Source organism: Nylanderia fulva, unplaced genomic scaffold (assembly GCF_048542155.1).
Source record: "Nylanderia fulva isolate GAGA-0341 unplaced genomic scaffold, ASM4854215v1 Scaffold425, whole genome shotgun sequence".
In the NCBI taxonomy this organism is placed as follows: Eukaryota; Metazoa; Arthropoda; class Insecta; order Hymenoptera; family Formicidae; genus Nylanderia; species Nylanderia fulva.
The window spans coordinates 38,562-54,669 of NW_028190505.1; the positions used below are offsets into that span (position 1 = coordinate 38,562).

At 33.4% G+C, this 16,108-nt stretch overlaps 1 protein-coding gene across 1 annotated transcript; it reads right to left on the reverse strand.

Moving 5' to 3' along the window:
• Positions 1-3,656: 3,656 nt before the first annotated feature.
• On the reverse strand, positions 3,657-8,963 carry LOC146721717 (uncharacterized). Its single transcript, XM_085486360.1, has 3 exons — positions 8,095-8,963; positions 4,422-4,453; positions 3,657-3,943 (listed from the first exon to the last, which is right to left on the reverse strand). Exons 1-3 carry the CDS (start codon positions 8,961-8,963, stop codon positions 3,657-3,659), a joined length of 1,188 nt encoding a protein of 395 aa, XP_085342486.1.
• Positions 8,964-16,108: the final 7,145 nt, after the last annotated feature.

A 16,108-nucleotide genomic window follows, 5' to 3' on the forward strand; every position in this document is an offset into this window, starting at 1 on the left:
CCGCGCGACCCTTTCTTACGCAGCGCGTTCGCGAACAAATAGTTTTACAGGAACATCATTGTTTATAATATTAGAGGAAACATTTGGACTTATATTACTTTCCTCAAATACACGATGTACGACTTATTGTAAAGGCAAAGCAGATTTACGAACCTTTTTTTTTAATTGCTGCATATAATTTTTAAAAGGGAACGCTAAAATTATCAAGTGAGCCATATAATTTTACACAGTCACTTAAATGCAAGAAGTTATGTATGTCGTGCGATACAAAGTCTGGACCGTAAATTTTAATAGATTGACAAATAAAAATCTTCATTAAACTATAAGCATATAACACATATTTTTCAAATCTAGAATAATATTGACTGATTATTATAGAACTTGCAAGACTTAATGTAATAAAATTATTGTAGACTTTGGATGATAGAACTTCTTTTAAAATTATAGGACCAGTATATAGCAAAAATAATCTAAATTCCGTAGCTTTATACCTTTTACACTCAAGTATAGAACGTGTTTTCCTGGAAAACTCGTGAGGAATATATCGGTTTAATTTTAGAATCATTATATCATTATTTGCACTATCATTAGTAATATTATCGTCTGCGATTTCTCTAATGTTATTAATATTATGAGAATCGTTAAAATTCTCAGATAGAGAATCACAAGATAACACTGAATTGTTGCTAATTAATGCTAGAGACCGGTTAATTTTATTTGTAAGCTTTCTATGAAACTGTATTTTATTCCTTGTCTCTGACCTATTCATGGCTATTAGATTAGACTAAAAACAGAAATGCTCGAGTATCAAGTATCTATTTATATATTTTCTACATATATAATATGTCGTACTTACTTCGAAAAGGAAAGTTTCGTCCACTAATTATATACACAATAAACAAATATAATATATAAAGTATGTATATTATACAACAGAAACTTTTAGCGCGAAAAGAGTTGACAGGCAGCACGAGGTCTCGCACAGAACATGGTCCCGGCTTACCATGAAGAAGAAGAAGAAGAAGAAGATAAGACAAATGTGAATCGCGCATCGCAGTACGCGCGGTCATATTTAAAGTTTCTTTATTGATACTGATATAATAAATTCTCTATTATAATAATAGAATTGATAATTGAAGATGCTGACAATTTATTTACTATTATAATTAATATATATACGCAATAATATATTAAATATATATAATATAATATTATAAATTAATAATGTATATATTAGAACATTATATATATATATATATATATATATATATAATGTTATAACATATACACATTATTAATTAAAATATAAATGTATACATATAATTTATATATTATATTAATATTATTTATATTTATAATATATTTATAATATATTTATAATATATTTATAATATATTTATAATATTATTATAATTTATTATATTGCAATATGACATGTTGCAACATTCTAGAGATATTCTTTAAACGTCTTTCGAACATTTGTGCTGTTAGAGTGGGTGTCTCTTAAAAGTGAGTTGCTATTTTAGGAATCGCATTCTACTCATCAAAAAAGTTCATATAAACAAAAATCTCAAAGTTCATTTTTACAGTACAGTCATATATATAATTGACTGTACAATCATGTATATGATCGTACTATAAATAATATATACAAAAATTATTATAATATATTATATAAATATAAATAATATTAATATAATATTCATATTATATTAATATTATTTAATTATATATATTATTAAATATAATATATATACATACATATTTACATTAGAGAGAGAGAGATTTATTATAATTTATATATATATATATATATATAATGCATGTATATCTTATGTACTGTAAAGTATATACATATTATGTATATGCAATGTATGTATTTATAAATTGCATAATGTATGTACATATTATATAATAGATAACAACACATATACATCTTATGTACAGCAAAGCATATATGTATTATGTATATATTTAAATTTAGCATAATGTATGTATGTATAATGTACAGTAATGTATATGCATCTTACATACAACAAAATATGTACATATTATGTATAGGCATTTGATATACATTTAACATACATTTACTATATATACATATCAAATACATTAATAAATATACATATTATATATTGTAATGTATATCCAAATCATGTATATAAAATGTATAAACATTTTATATACAAGATATTATTTTTATGTCATGGAGAAAATATACATATTCATAGAATGTCTGATGTTATATAGATACTACCTGCAGTTCGGCGGTGGTACGCCGGAGAATAAATGAAATTCTCCCGCGAGAGAATCCTCTTGCGATTTTCCTCGACGCGCCGTCCACTCTCTCGCATCTACCCGACCGACCGTCCCGCGTGGGGGGTACGTGCCGTACCCCATTTCGTCGTTCAACGCGTCGTTCAACCGTTACACCCCCGATTTCTTATACCCACACGTTCGGCGTTAACGCCGAAAGTGGCCCCGCGGCCATCGGTCTCGGTTTCCCCACCTGCGCGATTTCGACCCGCCTTGACACCTGTCAACGGCAGATTCTGTCTGTCGGGAAAATGCGCCTACACACCGGGATCGCATCCGATCTATTCTACAATACTACGCGCCGGTGCATCCGCAACCTGTTTACATTTATGATGTTACGCGCGCTCTGAATGTATTCTATATTATAACATATTTGCGTTTTGATTTTATGTCGTATGCGCCCTATGCGATTCGCGTTCTGATTCTATTCAGTTTCGATTGTATGTTATTCGCGTTCTGAGTATATTTTGTATTATAGCATATTTGCGTGTTGATTTTATGTCGTATGCGCCCTATGCGGTTTGCGCTCTGATTCTATTCAGCTGTGAGTGTATGTAATTCACGCCCTGCGCATATTGCGTGTTATGTAATCTTCGCACTGTGATTTTCTGTCGTATGCAGCTCGCGCGCTGCTTCTATTTATTATGTTACTCGCGCTCTAAGTATATTTTGAAGCATACTCGCGCTCGGATTCTATTTTGTATATTATTGCGGTGTAATTGTTTACACGAATAAACGGTTGTATCAGTATTAAAACCCACGGAGTTCTGTCGACTCTTTCACGAGCCCTGATCCCGACTGAGCAGTCCGACGCTCGCGAAAAGCAGCTGTTACAAAGTTACACGAATATAAATAAAAAAAAACCTTAATTTTTTAAGATAACATTATATTATTTTTTTAATAAATAAATATTAAGCTGTTTTTATATAAATAAATACTTTATACGCAATTACATTAAAAAAAATTTATCGGACAAGGATTGAATCCTAGTTTGCAGCGTGATACTCACGGACTCTAGTACCCACGCTACGCCGCCATCACGCTGACTAGTCCAAAGTCACCGGTAGTTACTCATTTTTAAATAAATTTTCTTGAAAACGGCTGAGCGTTGCATCGTCTTGTTTTGTCCAAGTACTCTATTAGTCGAGTACTTTACCAGAAAAAAGAGCATCAAAATTCGTGAGAATTTCATCTCAAGTTTGCGCCCTCTTCTTGTAAGTCCATTATTTATCACAAAACATTTACTTTAAAAGCATATGCATTGCACACAGTTGCATTATTTTATACTAATTGATACTATATTGCAATTGACTCTACTTTATTTTACTGGATTAAAATGATCAGAGTCTTGATCCCATGTTCTTACTATCAAAGGCAAATATACTACCTTTTTTGACAAAAAAACTGTTTAATTCTGAAGATATCTGATACAACCTCATACTGCAATACCTGGAAATTAAAAGATCCTTCGTATTATGGCAAGTGCTAATGGTGAAAATAGTAAATTCTCTTCTCAAATGGTGTTTCAGTTTTTCTTTTAACGCTTGTCCTACATCTTTAACTTTATTCTTTGTGCCATGCAGAACTAATTTTACAGCTTTTAAGAGTTGAAATACTTCATCCGAGACTGAAACAAGAATTCTCTCAAGAAATTTACAAGTCCTTACAAAGTCGCTTTTAGGATGAAAATCTAGACTAGTACGCAATAGGTTTGAATGGGTTTGAAACAGTTAATACATTTTATTCGCTGCTTAAGTTTGAACACAACATAGTCACACATTTTGTATAAGATTTCTTCTTCCTCAACCGTTAAAGACCCAATTTCATATAATTGTGGAAATATAATAGATAAAGTATCTGTTTTTTTTTTGCTATTTATTTCTTGAGATCAAGTTAATCTACATTGGAGATCCATCAAAGTTGTAGCTAGAGTTACTTACTGACACAGCTTTACGTGATTTGGCCAATTGTTTTAAACGGATTTTACATTTTAAAGCAGATAGCTTTGACTGTTGTATACGAATGTTAGAAAACTCATTTTCAATGGAGTCCTGACTAAAACGGACTAAACACAAGGACCCATAATATAAACTCGCATGATGTACCTTTAAAGTTAGAGACATAGATCAATGTACATCTAAAATCGATCATATTTTTATCGCACATTTAGAGTTTACATCTATCTCTTAGATGCGTCTCTAAAGGTAGAGACACAGATAAATGTACTTAAAGGCATCGAAAGTGTCACAAATGTGATTCAAAATAGATTTTTTAGATGATTGTCTCTAGATGCGCCGCTAAATATGAGGTAATAATACCGCCATATTTATCGTCGCACATTTAAAAACTAGATCTAGAAATAGATGTACGCTTATAATACGGCTCTCTCTAACTTTAGATGCGCCTCTAACTTTAGAGGAACATCTAAAGATAGATAGAATTGAACTCAATAATACACTCTCTAATTTTATATCCGCCTCTAACTTTAGAAGTATAGAATCGAGCTCATAATAAATCTATATAAGGCTATCTCTAATTTCAGCTCTCTCTAATTTCAGATACGCCTTTAACTTTAAAAGTACAAATAGATAAAATCTAAAGGTATATACGAGCATAATACGGACCAAGAAGTCCAGTAATTCTGTTTGGAGCAATTTCCCTTGAATTTCTAATATAACTTCTAAACACATAATTATGTGTGTAAGAGTGACTTTCCAGTCTCCTTCAATTGTTGCATTTCTAAAAATGCAAATAAATAAGCAAATAATTTCTATTGCTTGATGATAATTATTCATCTTATTAAAACTCAATGCAAATCTAATGAAGTTGTCGCGGATGAGAGAGGGGGAGGGAGGGACGGAAAAAAGGAGGGGAAGGTCGGAAAAGAGAGGAAGAGGGAAGGAGAGATGGTGAGGAAGAGAGGGGGATAGAAAGAAGGAAAGAGGGAGGGAGAGGGACAAGGGAAGAGAAAGAAAAAGGGAGGGAAAGAGCGGGATGGAGGAAGAGGGATGAAGAGAGGGAGGAGAGGGAGGGAGGGAAAAAAGAGGAAATGGGAGGGGAAAAGGAAAAAGGGAAGGGAGCGAGAAGGAGAGAGGGAAAAAAGAAGGGAATGAGGGAAGGAGAGGGAGAGGAAGAAAGAGAAAGAGAGAAGCTTCAAAAAACAACGGAAAATACCGGTTAAAAAGCACGCACGAAACCGGGAGAGACACTTTGTTCCGGATTGTTTCTGAAAGCAACCAGCTCCAATAAACGCTAACGAACGGCAAGTACATTGGGTCGGGAGTACTCTGCCTTCAGCGCGAGTTTTCGTCAGAAAGCCGCGCTAAACGCATTATGTCTTGCTCTTTCTCACGTTTTCTCTCCATCTACCCACGACATCGGCCAGTATGAGATTGGGAGTTCTCCGTCTCGGTCGGGAGTTTTTGTAGTCGATGGTCACTACTAATCCACACAGAACGATTCTAATACGAGTCGCGAATTATACGCGGGATCCTCACGTGAAATCCCGCGTCTCTCTCGGCCAACCGGGAGAGCGGAAAACCGCAAGAAACTTCTCTCGCGCTCCCCGCCGCACCGCGCGCCGTCATCAAACTTGGGCTACGGCTCGCGCCGCGTACTCTCACCGCGCTCATGCTCCGCCGTGCTCTGCGCCGCGCGTCATCACTAAATGTCCGAGCGACTATATCAACACCGCAACTGTGCTACGCACGATGCGTCACCACCGAGCGTTTGTCCAAAACATAAACATTGTACCGAAGCATTTAAAGGTCCGGTCCTTTAAGTCGCACATTCCGATTGCCGGAGAAACTCCCGTGGCCGCCATTGAATGCAACGAATTGCAGTTGCCGCTGATAAAAATTCTATCGTCGCCTTGACTAATTGTTACAGGAGCCGTTAATCGTACCAGCGATGTATACACCCGCTTGTACCTACATCGCATGTCTACGCCAACCATTGCTTACGATTACGCACGCACGCACGCACGCACGCACGAATGCATGCATTATATAGATGATCGATAGAGAATAGTAAAATAGAAAGAGAAAGTAACTTTATTGTATTTTGTATAAATAGTGTGCCAAAAGTCTGGATACAGTATCTCGTAAACAATGCATTTTAGAAAAAGGGTTTTAAATAAAAATTGTAAGGTTTAAAAATATTTATTTATAAATCTTATACATATATCACTTTAACTTTGAATGGCGTTGACAAACTTAAAGCAAGATCATCTTGAATTGTTTAAATAAAACCACCATATTTTTTATATGCAAATTGATTCCTTGCAATACTCTATAAAAAGTTATAAGAGTAATATGGTCCAAAAATTAATAGTTTATGAAATATTTTATAATTTAGTTTGACATAATCTTACATAAACTGTGAATTATATCTCATAAAATATTTATTTTCCGATGAGCTTATCTTAATATATACTTTTATGCACAAAATAATGAAAGAAATTGATTGATGTGAAGAAAGCACATAGTTATTTTTAAGAAAAATTATGTAATGTGCAACGAGCAACTAGTTAAAAACCGATTTTTTTGAGATTAACATAACTTACAGCAAAAAATTATCGTATCGAGTTCCGTCAAAGCGTATTTTAAAGAAACTAAACAACAAGTGCGCATCATTGTACCAATTTGCGTAATAATTTAATATAATTTTATTTACAATAAAATTAATGAAGTCGCCAGTGAAGAGAAAACCATACAAATTTATTGAAATTTCGACCCAACTGGCCAGTACAATTTAGTTAGAAACACTACGTTTCGACCCTTAGGTACGGGTCCTTTTCAAGTGTAACTGCACAATAAAATATACGATGATTAGGATATAAAACAATAAATTACAAAGTTGTTAACAAAGAAAATTAAAAATAATATACAAAAATGTAATGTACCTATCTAGATGTTAATTCGACAGCAGTAAAATTACTAATGTTAACGGAGACAAGTAAATTAATTTAAGTCAAACGTTTAAAAACACAATAATATCAAAGTTCGACAATACAACGACATAAATAAATAAATAAATAAATAGAGTCATATACTGTGGATCAACTTATCATAAATAGGATTTAGATTTTCTGTGTCTCTTTGTAAATTGATGTTATTCTTATATTTTTTAATAAAAAACATCTCCGCTAATTCTCTCTTCTTTCTGTGTTTCTCGCAATGCAAAATCTTAGGTTCCATCCATTTAAATTCATGGTCATATTTTGTTCGATGTTTACTAATTACGTTATGATTACTATGGTGTTGTTTAATATTTTTAAAATGTTCGTTTACGCGTGTAGCTAATTGTCTTTTTGTTTGTCCTGTATATGTTGCATTGCAATCATTACATTCTATTAAATACACAACGTCAGTCTTTTTTATATGGTTGATCTTATCTTTTCCTCTTCCAATTAACCTATTTAATTTTTTCGGGATAGTATAAATAAAATCGATGTCACATTTTTTTAATACGTTCCTAAGATTTTCGCTCAAGCTTTTTACATACGGTATCGGTAACAATGATCTCGTATTAAACTTTTTACCTCCATTGTCATTAACCATCAAATTTTCTCTACGGTGTTTTAGATTTTTAATTCTCTTCGCGATATGTAGTTCAATGAAAGGTTTCGGGAAGCAATTGTTGACCAAAATATCCGTAATAATTCTGATGTTATCAGTGTGAAAGCATTCGTGTGAAAGTAATAGAGCTCTGTCAACTAAACCTCTAATCGTGTTGATTTTGTACTGAAGGGAGTGGTTAGATAGGAAATTAATATACCTGCCAGAAAAAGTGGGCTTTCTGTACCAATTGGTCAACAATGTCCCCTCCGCCCTTACGATAGTAACGTCAAGGAAATTCACAGAACCGTTGACTTCAGCCTCATGCGTGAACATTAGGCGTTTGTGGTAACTATTAAAAATCGTTAATATCTCATCGATTTTGGTTTTTGATGCTATTGCAAAAATGTCGTCAACGTATCTGTAAAAGACCGGTATGCAGTTTAACTTGTTTAAACACTGTGTTTCAAGCTCGTCCATGACCAAGGCAGCCAATATTGGTGATAAGAGTGACCACATCGGACAGCCAAAAATTTGTTCGTAGTATTTACCACCAAATTCGAAGCTCGTTAGATCAAGGACAACCGAAAGTGCATGCAAAAACTGGGGCAATGTCAAATCGGTATTTTTTGTAATGTACGTCCATCTCTTTTCCACTGCTGTTAAAGCTAAATCCTTAGGGATGTTCGTAAACAATGATGTAACATCCAAAGAAAATAAAAACTGGTCGTCATTAATTTTCGTGTGTCTAATAGCTTCAACAAACGTCCAACTATCCTTTACATAGGATTTCGACTTAGGAATCGAAATAGACAAAATTTCCCGTAGATATTGCGCTACATTATACGTGGGGCTACCCATAGAAGAGACAATAATGCGTAAAGGATAGCCTTTCTTGTGTACTTTTGGTAATCCGTAACACCTTGGAAGATTTCCACAAGTACTCTTTAGACGGTTGTATGTCATCTCGTCAACAATACCTATGTCGTACCAGCCCTTAACCAATTCATTCACCTTAGTTTTTATACGATTGGCAAGGTCTTTTTGTAGTTTTTTGTACAAATGTTTTTCGGTATTTCGCAATGGCATATTTGACAAAACCGTACATCGCACACACCCTATAGATATGTTAAAGGTTGCTTTCAACAATAAATTCTGTTGATACCGACATGAAGACATTCGTTTTTGTAAGTCGTTGTGTCATTTAATAATTCTGTCATTGTGTCGTTATACTTAATCTTGTCCATAATGACGGTAACTTGTTCTTTGTCCGCTTTGGTGATAAGCAAGTCACCATTATCTTTTAAAAATTTTTTGCATTTTGAAAAGCTGCTCAAGAAAAATCTGTCAATACCGTTGATGTGCTTTTGTTTATTAAGGAATTTATGTACGGAGTTAGTCACCGAAGTACGCGCTGATTCCCTCAAACCTTCAGGTATCTTATGTATATTAGATTCAACACTCTTCATTATATTGAGTGTCAAATCCAACTTATCGCTCTGATCACATTGACTTATCGGAAGTCCAAAATTTTTACCCAAGCTTAAAAAATCAGAAACCACTTCCGGAATGTTCTTGCTACTGATATTCATTAGCCATTTCGACTTGTCTGATCTATTGAAAAAGTGTATGTTTAAATTTTGAGACCGTAGTAAATAATCGAACTTCCGAATTAAACAGTTTTTCTTTTTGAGTCTTAATTTTTCAAGCTTGTTGTTATTCGATTTAAAGAAACTAACCAGGAGCCCTCTCGGTAACATGTTATTCAATTTATTCTCTATATCTCTGACCTTGGATTTCAGAGAAATCAAGATGAAATTAAGATCCTTAATTTCTAAATTCAAGATTCGTGACCGATTTCGTTTAGCGAATTTTACAAAAGAACGGTTGACTTTAGCGTTAAAAAAAGACACATTAGTATATGACCTGTATATATGTGTTGGAAGTACGTCGTATCTTCTGCATTTGAGTAGGAAAATCAATTGTTGGTTGCAAATGCCGATCCTTTCCTGTGTTCTAACCCACGTTCTCATCAAATATTACAATATACACCTTGACCAAAAGATGGTGTTCATCCGGAAGGACAGCTTTTTTACACGGATCATCAGACAATATGGCATTCACACGAAATATTTGATGAAAACGTGGGTTCTTTAACCCACTTTAATAATCTTACATTATACTAATTATATTAATATGTCAAAAACACATATACTAATTATATTAATATGTCAACAGCACATTTAATAATCTTATATTATAAAAATTTATTTTCTTTAAATTACTTGCATCAAGCATGAGCATTTTATAGCCCTTTTATATATTGATGTTAGTAGGTATACTAGGCCAGTTCTATCCCATGTCGGGAACTACCCTGGAAATAATAATGGGGCAAGTGAGGAGGATTTTTAACAAATGCCTAGAGCAGGGATATTTCCTGGTAAGGTAGAAAAGGGCACACCTGCTGCTCAGGAAGAAAGAAAAGCTTTTGAACTCTCCATCAGCGTAGAGGCCGATCTGTTTTGAAAGGTCAAAGAGAGGATACGCTTACAGTTGAGAGAGCGGGTATTAGAGAAAAGATTTAGGAGGATGGAACACAGAAGAACTGGACAGAGGGTATTGGAATCAATATACCCGTGTTTTAGGAAATCGATGGAGCGAGTAGAGGGGGAGTCGACCTACCGGATGACACAGGTGATCTCCGGGCATGGGTGTTTTGGAGATTATCTAATGCGAATAGGAAAGGAAATTGTGGAACAGTGCCACCATTGTAATGCTAAGAAGGATGATGTGCAGTATACCCTACAGGTATGTGAGGCCTGAACAATAGGAGAGAGAGAGAGAGAAAGAGAGAATTGGGGAGGGGAAATGTCCTTACCGATAGTAATAAAAAAGATGTTAGACAGTACGAGAAGATGGAATGCTGTTGCAGAATTCTGTGAACAGGTAAAGAAAGAAGAGGATGAGAGGTGTAGGGAGAGAGAAAGAGGCATACGCTGGGCTGCTAATAAGAGAAGAAGAAGGAAAAAGAGAAGAATTGAGTAGATGGAGAACAAACCAAAGGACACGCCAGGCGAAGTGGAGTTGGCAGGTCCCCCCCTCACTTCCACTAATGAGAAGGAGGGGAGAGAGTAGGCATGAAGAGGAATAAGTATTTTTCGTAGGGTAATAATAAAAAGGGGCAAGTCTATAGACTAAAAGGGGGAATATATAATAGAAGAACAATGAGGCAACGTAGGGGAACTCCCGGAGGTAATACGAAAGTAGTACCCGGGGGTTTATTGTTCATATACGGATATGGTGGCTAGTGGGTGGATTTTAGTAGGTAGTATACAGCGAAGCTAACAAGGAAAGGGTCGGAAGTGTTCCCCCCCCCCGATTTTAATGAGCTTTGAATATGTTGTAGTCTAGATCAAAATAGAAGACACGTATTTTTTTATAAGTGCTAATTTGGCCGTTAAGGGGTTGAACCACCTTCTTGAAAAAAATCGATTTTTTTCATTTCTCAGCAAATACCGTCGAAGCGATAAGAGATATAAAGAAAAGTTTCAAATAAAAGTTTTATGGTTTTTAATGTACTTCAAAATCATGTAATCAGATTTGTCGAAAATGTCATATTTTTCGAAATTCCCCCCTCCTCCCTTTCAATGTTTGAAAATTTTTAAATTTGTCTCATAACAAAACTTATAGCTCATTTAACGACAAATTCAATCATATATAATAAAGTTGTATTCCGAAGTCGCATTTTTCAGAAATAAATTAAAAATATCCCTATACACTACTATATATACGCCCGCTTTATTCGCCTCATGACGCTCGTTATTCACAGCGACAGTTATTTTTCTTCGCAAACTCACAATATAATTATAATATATATATTATGTGACAATAAATATACATATAATTTATATGGAAAAGAAATGTTTTTAATGCATGAAAAATAAAACTAGTCGGACAAGGAAAATTATTGATCAGATGCCGAGGTTAATAGATTCAATTCTATGAATAAACAGATGTCGCATTCGCGAAATGAGTTGATGCAATATATTATTTTATTAACAACTGCGTGCAGTGGAACACATATTACTATTAAAGCGTCTATCGAATATACGCGAGCGCGATAGTAAATATATTTATATATATAATAAAATAATTAAAAGGATTATAACTTATAAATTTATAAGTGCATTAAAAACATTTCTTTTCCATATAAATTATATGTATATTTATTGTCACATAATATATATATTATAATTATATATATTATATAATTATAAATTATATTTATAAATATAATTTCTATAATTTATAAAAATATATTCTCATAAATTATTTATTGCTAATTTATGGTTGCCTCTGTGAGTTTGCGAAGAAAAATAACTGTCGCTGTGAATAACGAGCGTCATGAGGCGAATAAAGCGGGCGTATATATAGTAGTGTATAGGGATATTTTTAATTTATTTCTGAAAAATGCGACTTCGGAATACAACTTTATTATATATGATTGAATTTGTCGTTAAATGAGCTATAAGTTTTGTTATGAGACAAATTTAAAAATTTTCAAACATTGAAAGGGAGGGGGGGGGGATTTTGAAAAATATGACATTTTCGACAAATCTGATTACATGATTTTGAAGTACATTAAAAACCATAAAACTTTTATTTGAAACTTTTCTTTATATTTCTTATCGCTTCAACGGTATTTGCTAAGAAATGAAAAAATCGATTTTTTTCAAGAAGGTGTTTCACCCCTTTAACGGCCAAATTAGCACTTATAAAAAAATACGCGTCTTCTATTTTGATCTAGACTACAACATATTCAAAGCTCATTAAAATCGGAGGGGGACACTTCCGACCCTTTTCTTGTAAGCTGAATGAGTCCCACACTACCTGTCCTCTTATGTTGAAGGGACAGGTGTGCGTAAATGCATTTTCTATTAAAAAAAGGCCGGTTCTAACCCATGAGGCAATAAGGGTGAGAAGCGAGGGAAATCGGGGGCGAGGGGGATGACGTCACGCGGGGAGGAGGATCTTACCAGCTCAAGTTACAAGATAAGCTTATCTTATCAGCTCAAGTTTCAAGATAAGGGCCGCTTATCAGCTCATGTTACATGATATGTTTATAAACAAAAGATAAACAGATATCTATTACTAAGTTATCTATTTCTAGGTAATCTATTTCTTTCTAAGAAATATATGCGGGATCTTCGGATCCCTAAAGATAAGACAAAAGATAAAACAGATCTCTATTACAACAATATCGGTTATATGCCGATTCAGAGAAAAAATTTCGCTGAATAAAGAGGGCAAACGCGTTGAGACAAGTCATGGCAGGGGTGTAAACAAAACGATATTCAGTTGCTGCTCCTACTGAGCGCGGCTGCTTTATAATCAGATACGTTATCTATTTCTAGAAATATCAATGGGGATATTTCATGCAATTTTCTTACGTAGAAAAAGTTATTTATAATCATCATACGTTGAACAAAGAGTTGAATGGAATATATAATGAGGACTGCTGCCGAATCAAACCATAGTACGGTGACCATGAAAGCGTCATAGAGCGGTCGAGAAAAAAGTACAGCGTTTGCAAAAACTTTTTTAAAAAATTGTGACACGTAAAGTAAAAATTGTAACAGACAATAAATATGCTGCCAATGAATCATAATTGGGTGAAGACGCATTAGAAGAAGGAATTAGTAATAGTGGAACTCTATGTGATAGCCTGTGCCAATTTATTGGAGAAATATATGTCCAAGTTACCCGATGCAATAGAAGAAAATGATAGTACAGTGTATAAAAAGGAAAGCGTTAAAAAGTGGGAGCAATTGAATAAATTTTTTTATGTTGATTGGCAGAAGATCTGTGCTAAATGTATGACTGGTTGGAAGAACAATGTCCACTACCAGATAGATATCAAGGGAATGTAAGACCTGAAAAATTATTGCTTAAATATATAGAATCACGGACAGCTCGCATCGCCCAACTTGAAGAAAAAAAGAAAAATGTTACGCAGAATATGCTTAAGCGAAGATATCAGTATGCCCGCGCTTACGAGCAAAATTCATGTAAAATCAATCGTATAGGCAATACATGGGCGTGAAATAAATTTCAAAAAACGTAACACGAAAGAGCTGTCACAAAAGCCTCTTTGCGAATACTTTATATGATTCTTCATGTAAAATGATTCATTTCATGAATAAATAATAATTGTAACTAGCCTCCCTAAAGCTAAAAGTTATATCAATAATAGTTTTGATTTGTACAGCATGTTATCTGGAAAAAAGATTGATGATAACGATACGATGTTCTCTTTAGATGTTGTCTCTTTATTCACGAACGTACCTCTAGATCTTGCGATCAACAGTATTAATGATAAATGAGAACACATTGAAAAAAATACTAGAATACCAAAAAGTGAGTTTATACTAGGTATAAAATTCATTTTGACATACACTTATTTTACTTTTAATGATGCAATTTATAAACAGACTTTTGGGATCCCGATGGGATCTCCATTATCACCACTCATAGCTGATTTGGTCATGCAGGATCTGGAGGACACTGTTTTTAAGTCGTTAAATTTAAAATGCACGTTTTATTTCCGTTACGTAGACGATATAATACTGACCACTTCTACGACCAATATAAGTCGGATAGTTAATAGTTTTAACAATTATCATGACAGACTAAAATTTTCAAATAGAACAGAAAGTTAACCGCAGCTTGAATTTCTTAGATCTATCAATAAAAATTATGAACAATACAATATATATAGACTGGTACCAAAAAGAAATCTTCTCAGGAAGAACTCTATCATTTTTTTCTAATCATCCACAATGTCACAAAATTGGAATAATTTATAACTTATTAGATAGATGTTTGCTATTATCACACCCACAATTTTTTAATAGAAACATAGAGATAGTTATTAATTTACTTATAAGCAACGATTACCCCCTGGATCTTATATTTAATAAAATCAATCGTCGGATAGGATACCTCATTGCTAAAAAAAGCATTACGGAAAGACAAACAAACATAGAAAAAACAGAAAATACAATAAAGGAATTAGAAACAAAAAACTATTTGTCATTCCATATGTAAATAGGATCTCTGAAATGATTGTCTTCTCGATAAAAAATATAGAATTTTTAGTAGGATATAGATGTCTTAATAAACTTGATAAAATTATTAAAACACAAAAAGATAAAATTAAACATCCTTGCAATTCTAATGTAGTTTACAAGATTAATTGCAATAATTGTAATGCATCTTATGTGGGCCAAACGAAGAGACAATTACAGACGAGATTGAAAGAACACAAAAATAATATCAAGTTGGATTCGATTAGACACTCGGCAATTTCAGAACATATTAAAGACGAACACCATACATTCAATTGAGATAATGTATTGATTATGGATAAAGAAATTAATTATCATAAAAGACTCATCTCAGAGATGTTACACATTAAAGAACAAAAAATGGATTAAATTTAAATAAAGACACTGAGCTTCTTAGCGAGTCCTATTATGATATTTTAGACAAATTAGCAAAAATAAAACAATAATAAGACAAATAGGACATCAACAGTTTAGGCACATCTATCCGATATTATATAAACACACGTAATTTGCGATAAAATATAGTTCAAAATGAGGTGTCTTGTTAAACGGTTGTTTTATCTATTTATTAATAATAATTTCAATTTTTTAAAAAATTGTGTTAAACTGTGAGAAGAAGCGACACAAAGTAAGCATAATAAATTTAGCTTAAACGACTTGACTACGACGTAACTAGCAATTTTATTTGATTATTTCACGACGTTTCGACCATTTGGTTGTGGTCCTTTTCAAGTGAAATTTCTACAACATAATGTTACACAATATTTTTTAACATACGAAAACTCATTTAAGTGTTAAAATAATAAAATAAGTATAAATTTTATAAACATACCATCAATTAAACCGAGGTTAACATAACATCACACCGGTGTAATTTGAAATCGAAAGTTAAACGTTAAAAGAGGAACACGTCCCATCGTTATGATGTTAAAAGTTAAAAATTAAAAGAGGAACACGTCCCATCGTTATGATGTTTCGTCAACGACTAAACTTGAAACGCGCCACTAAACAATCTTTATTATTTTGTCGTAAATGTTTGTCAAATTCTCGGTGTCTTTCTGTAGGTTAACTGTATTGTCATGCTTCTTTATGAAGAACATTTCAGCA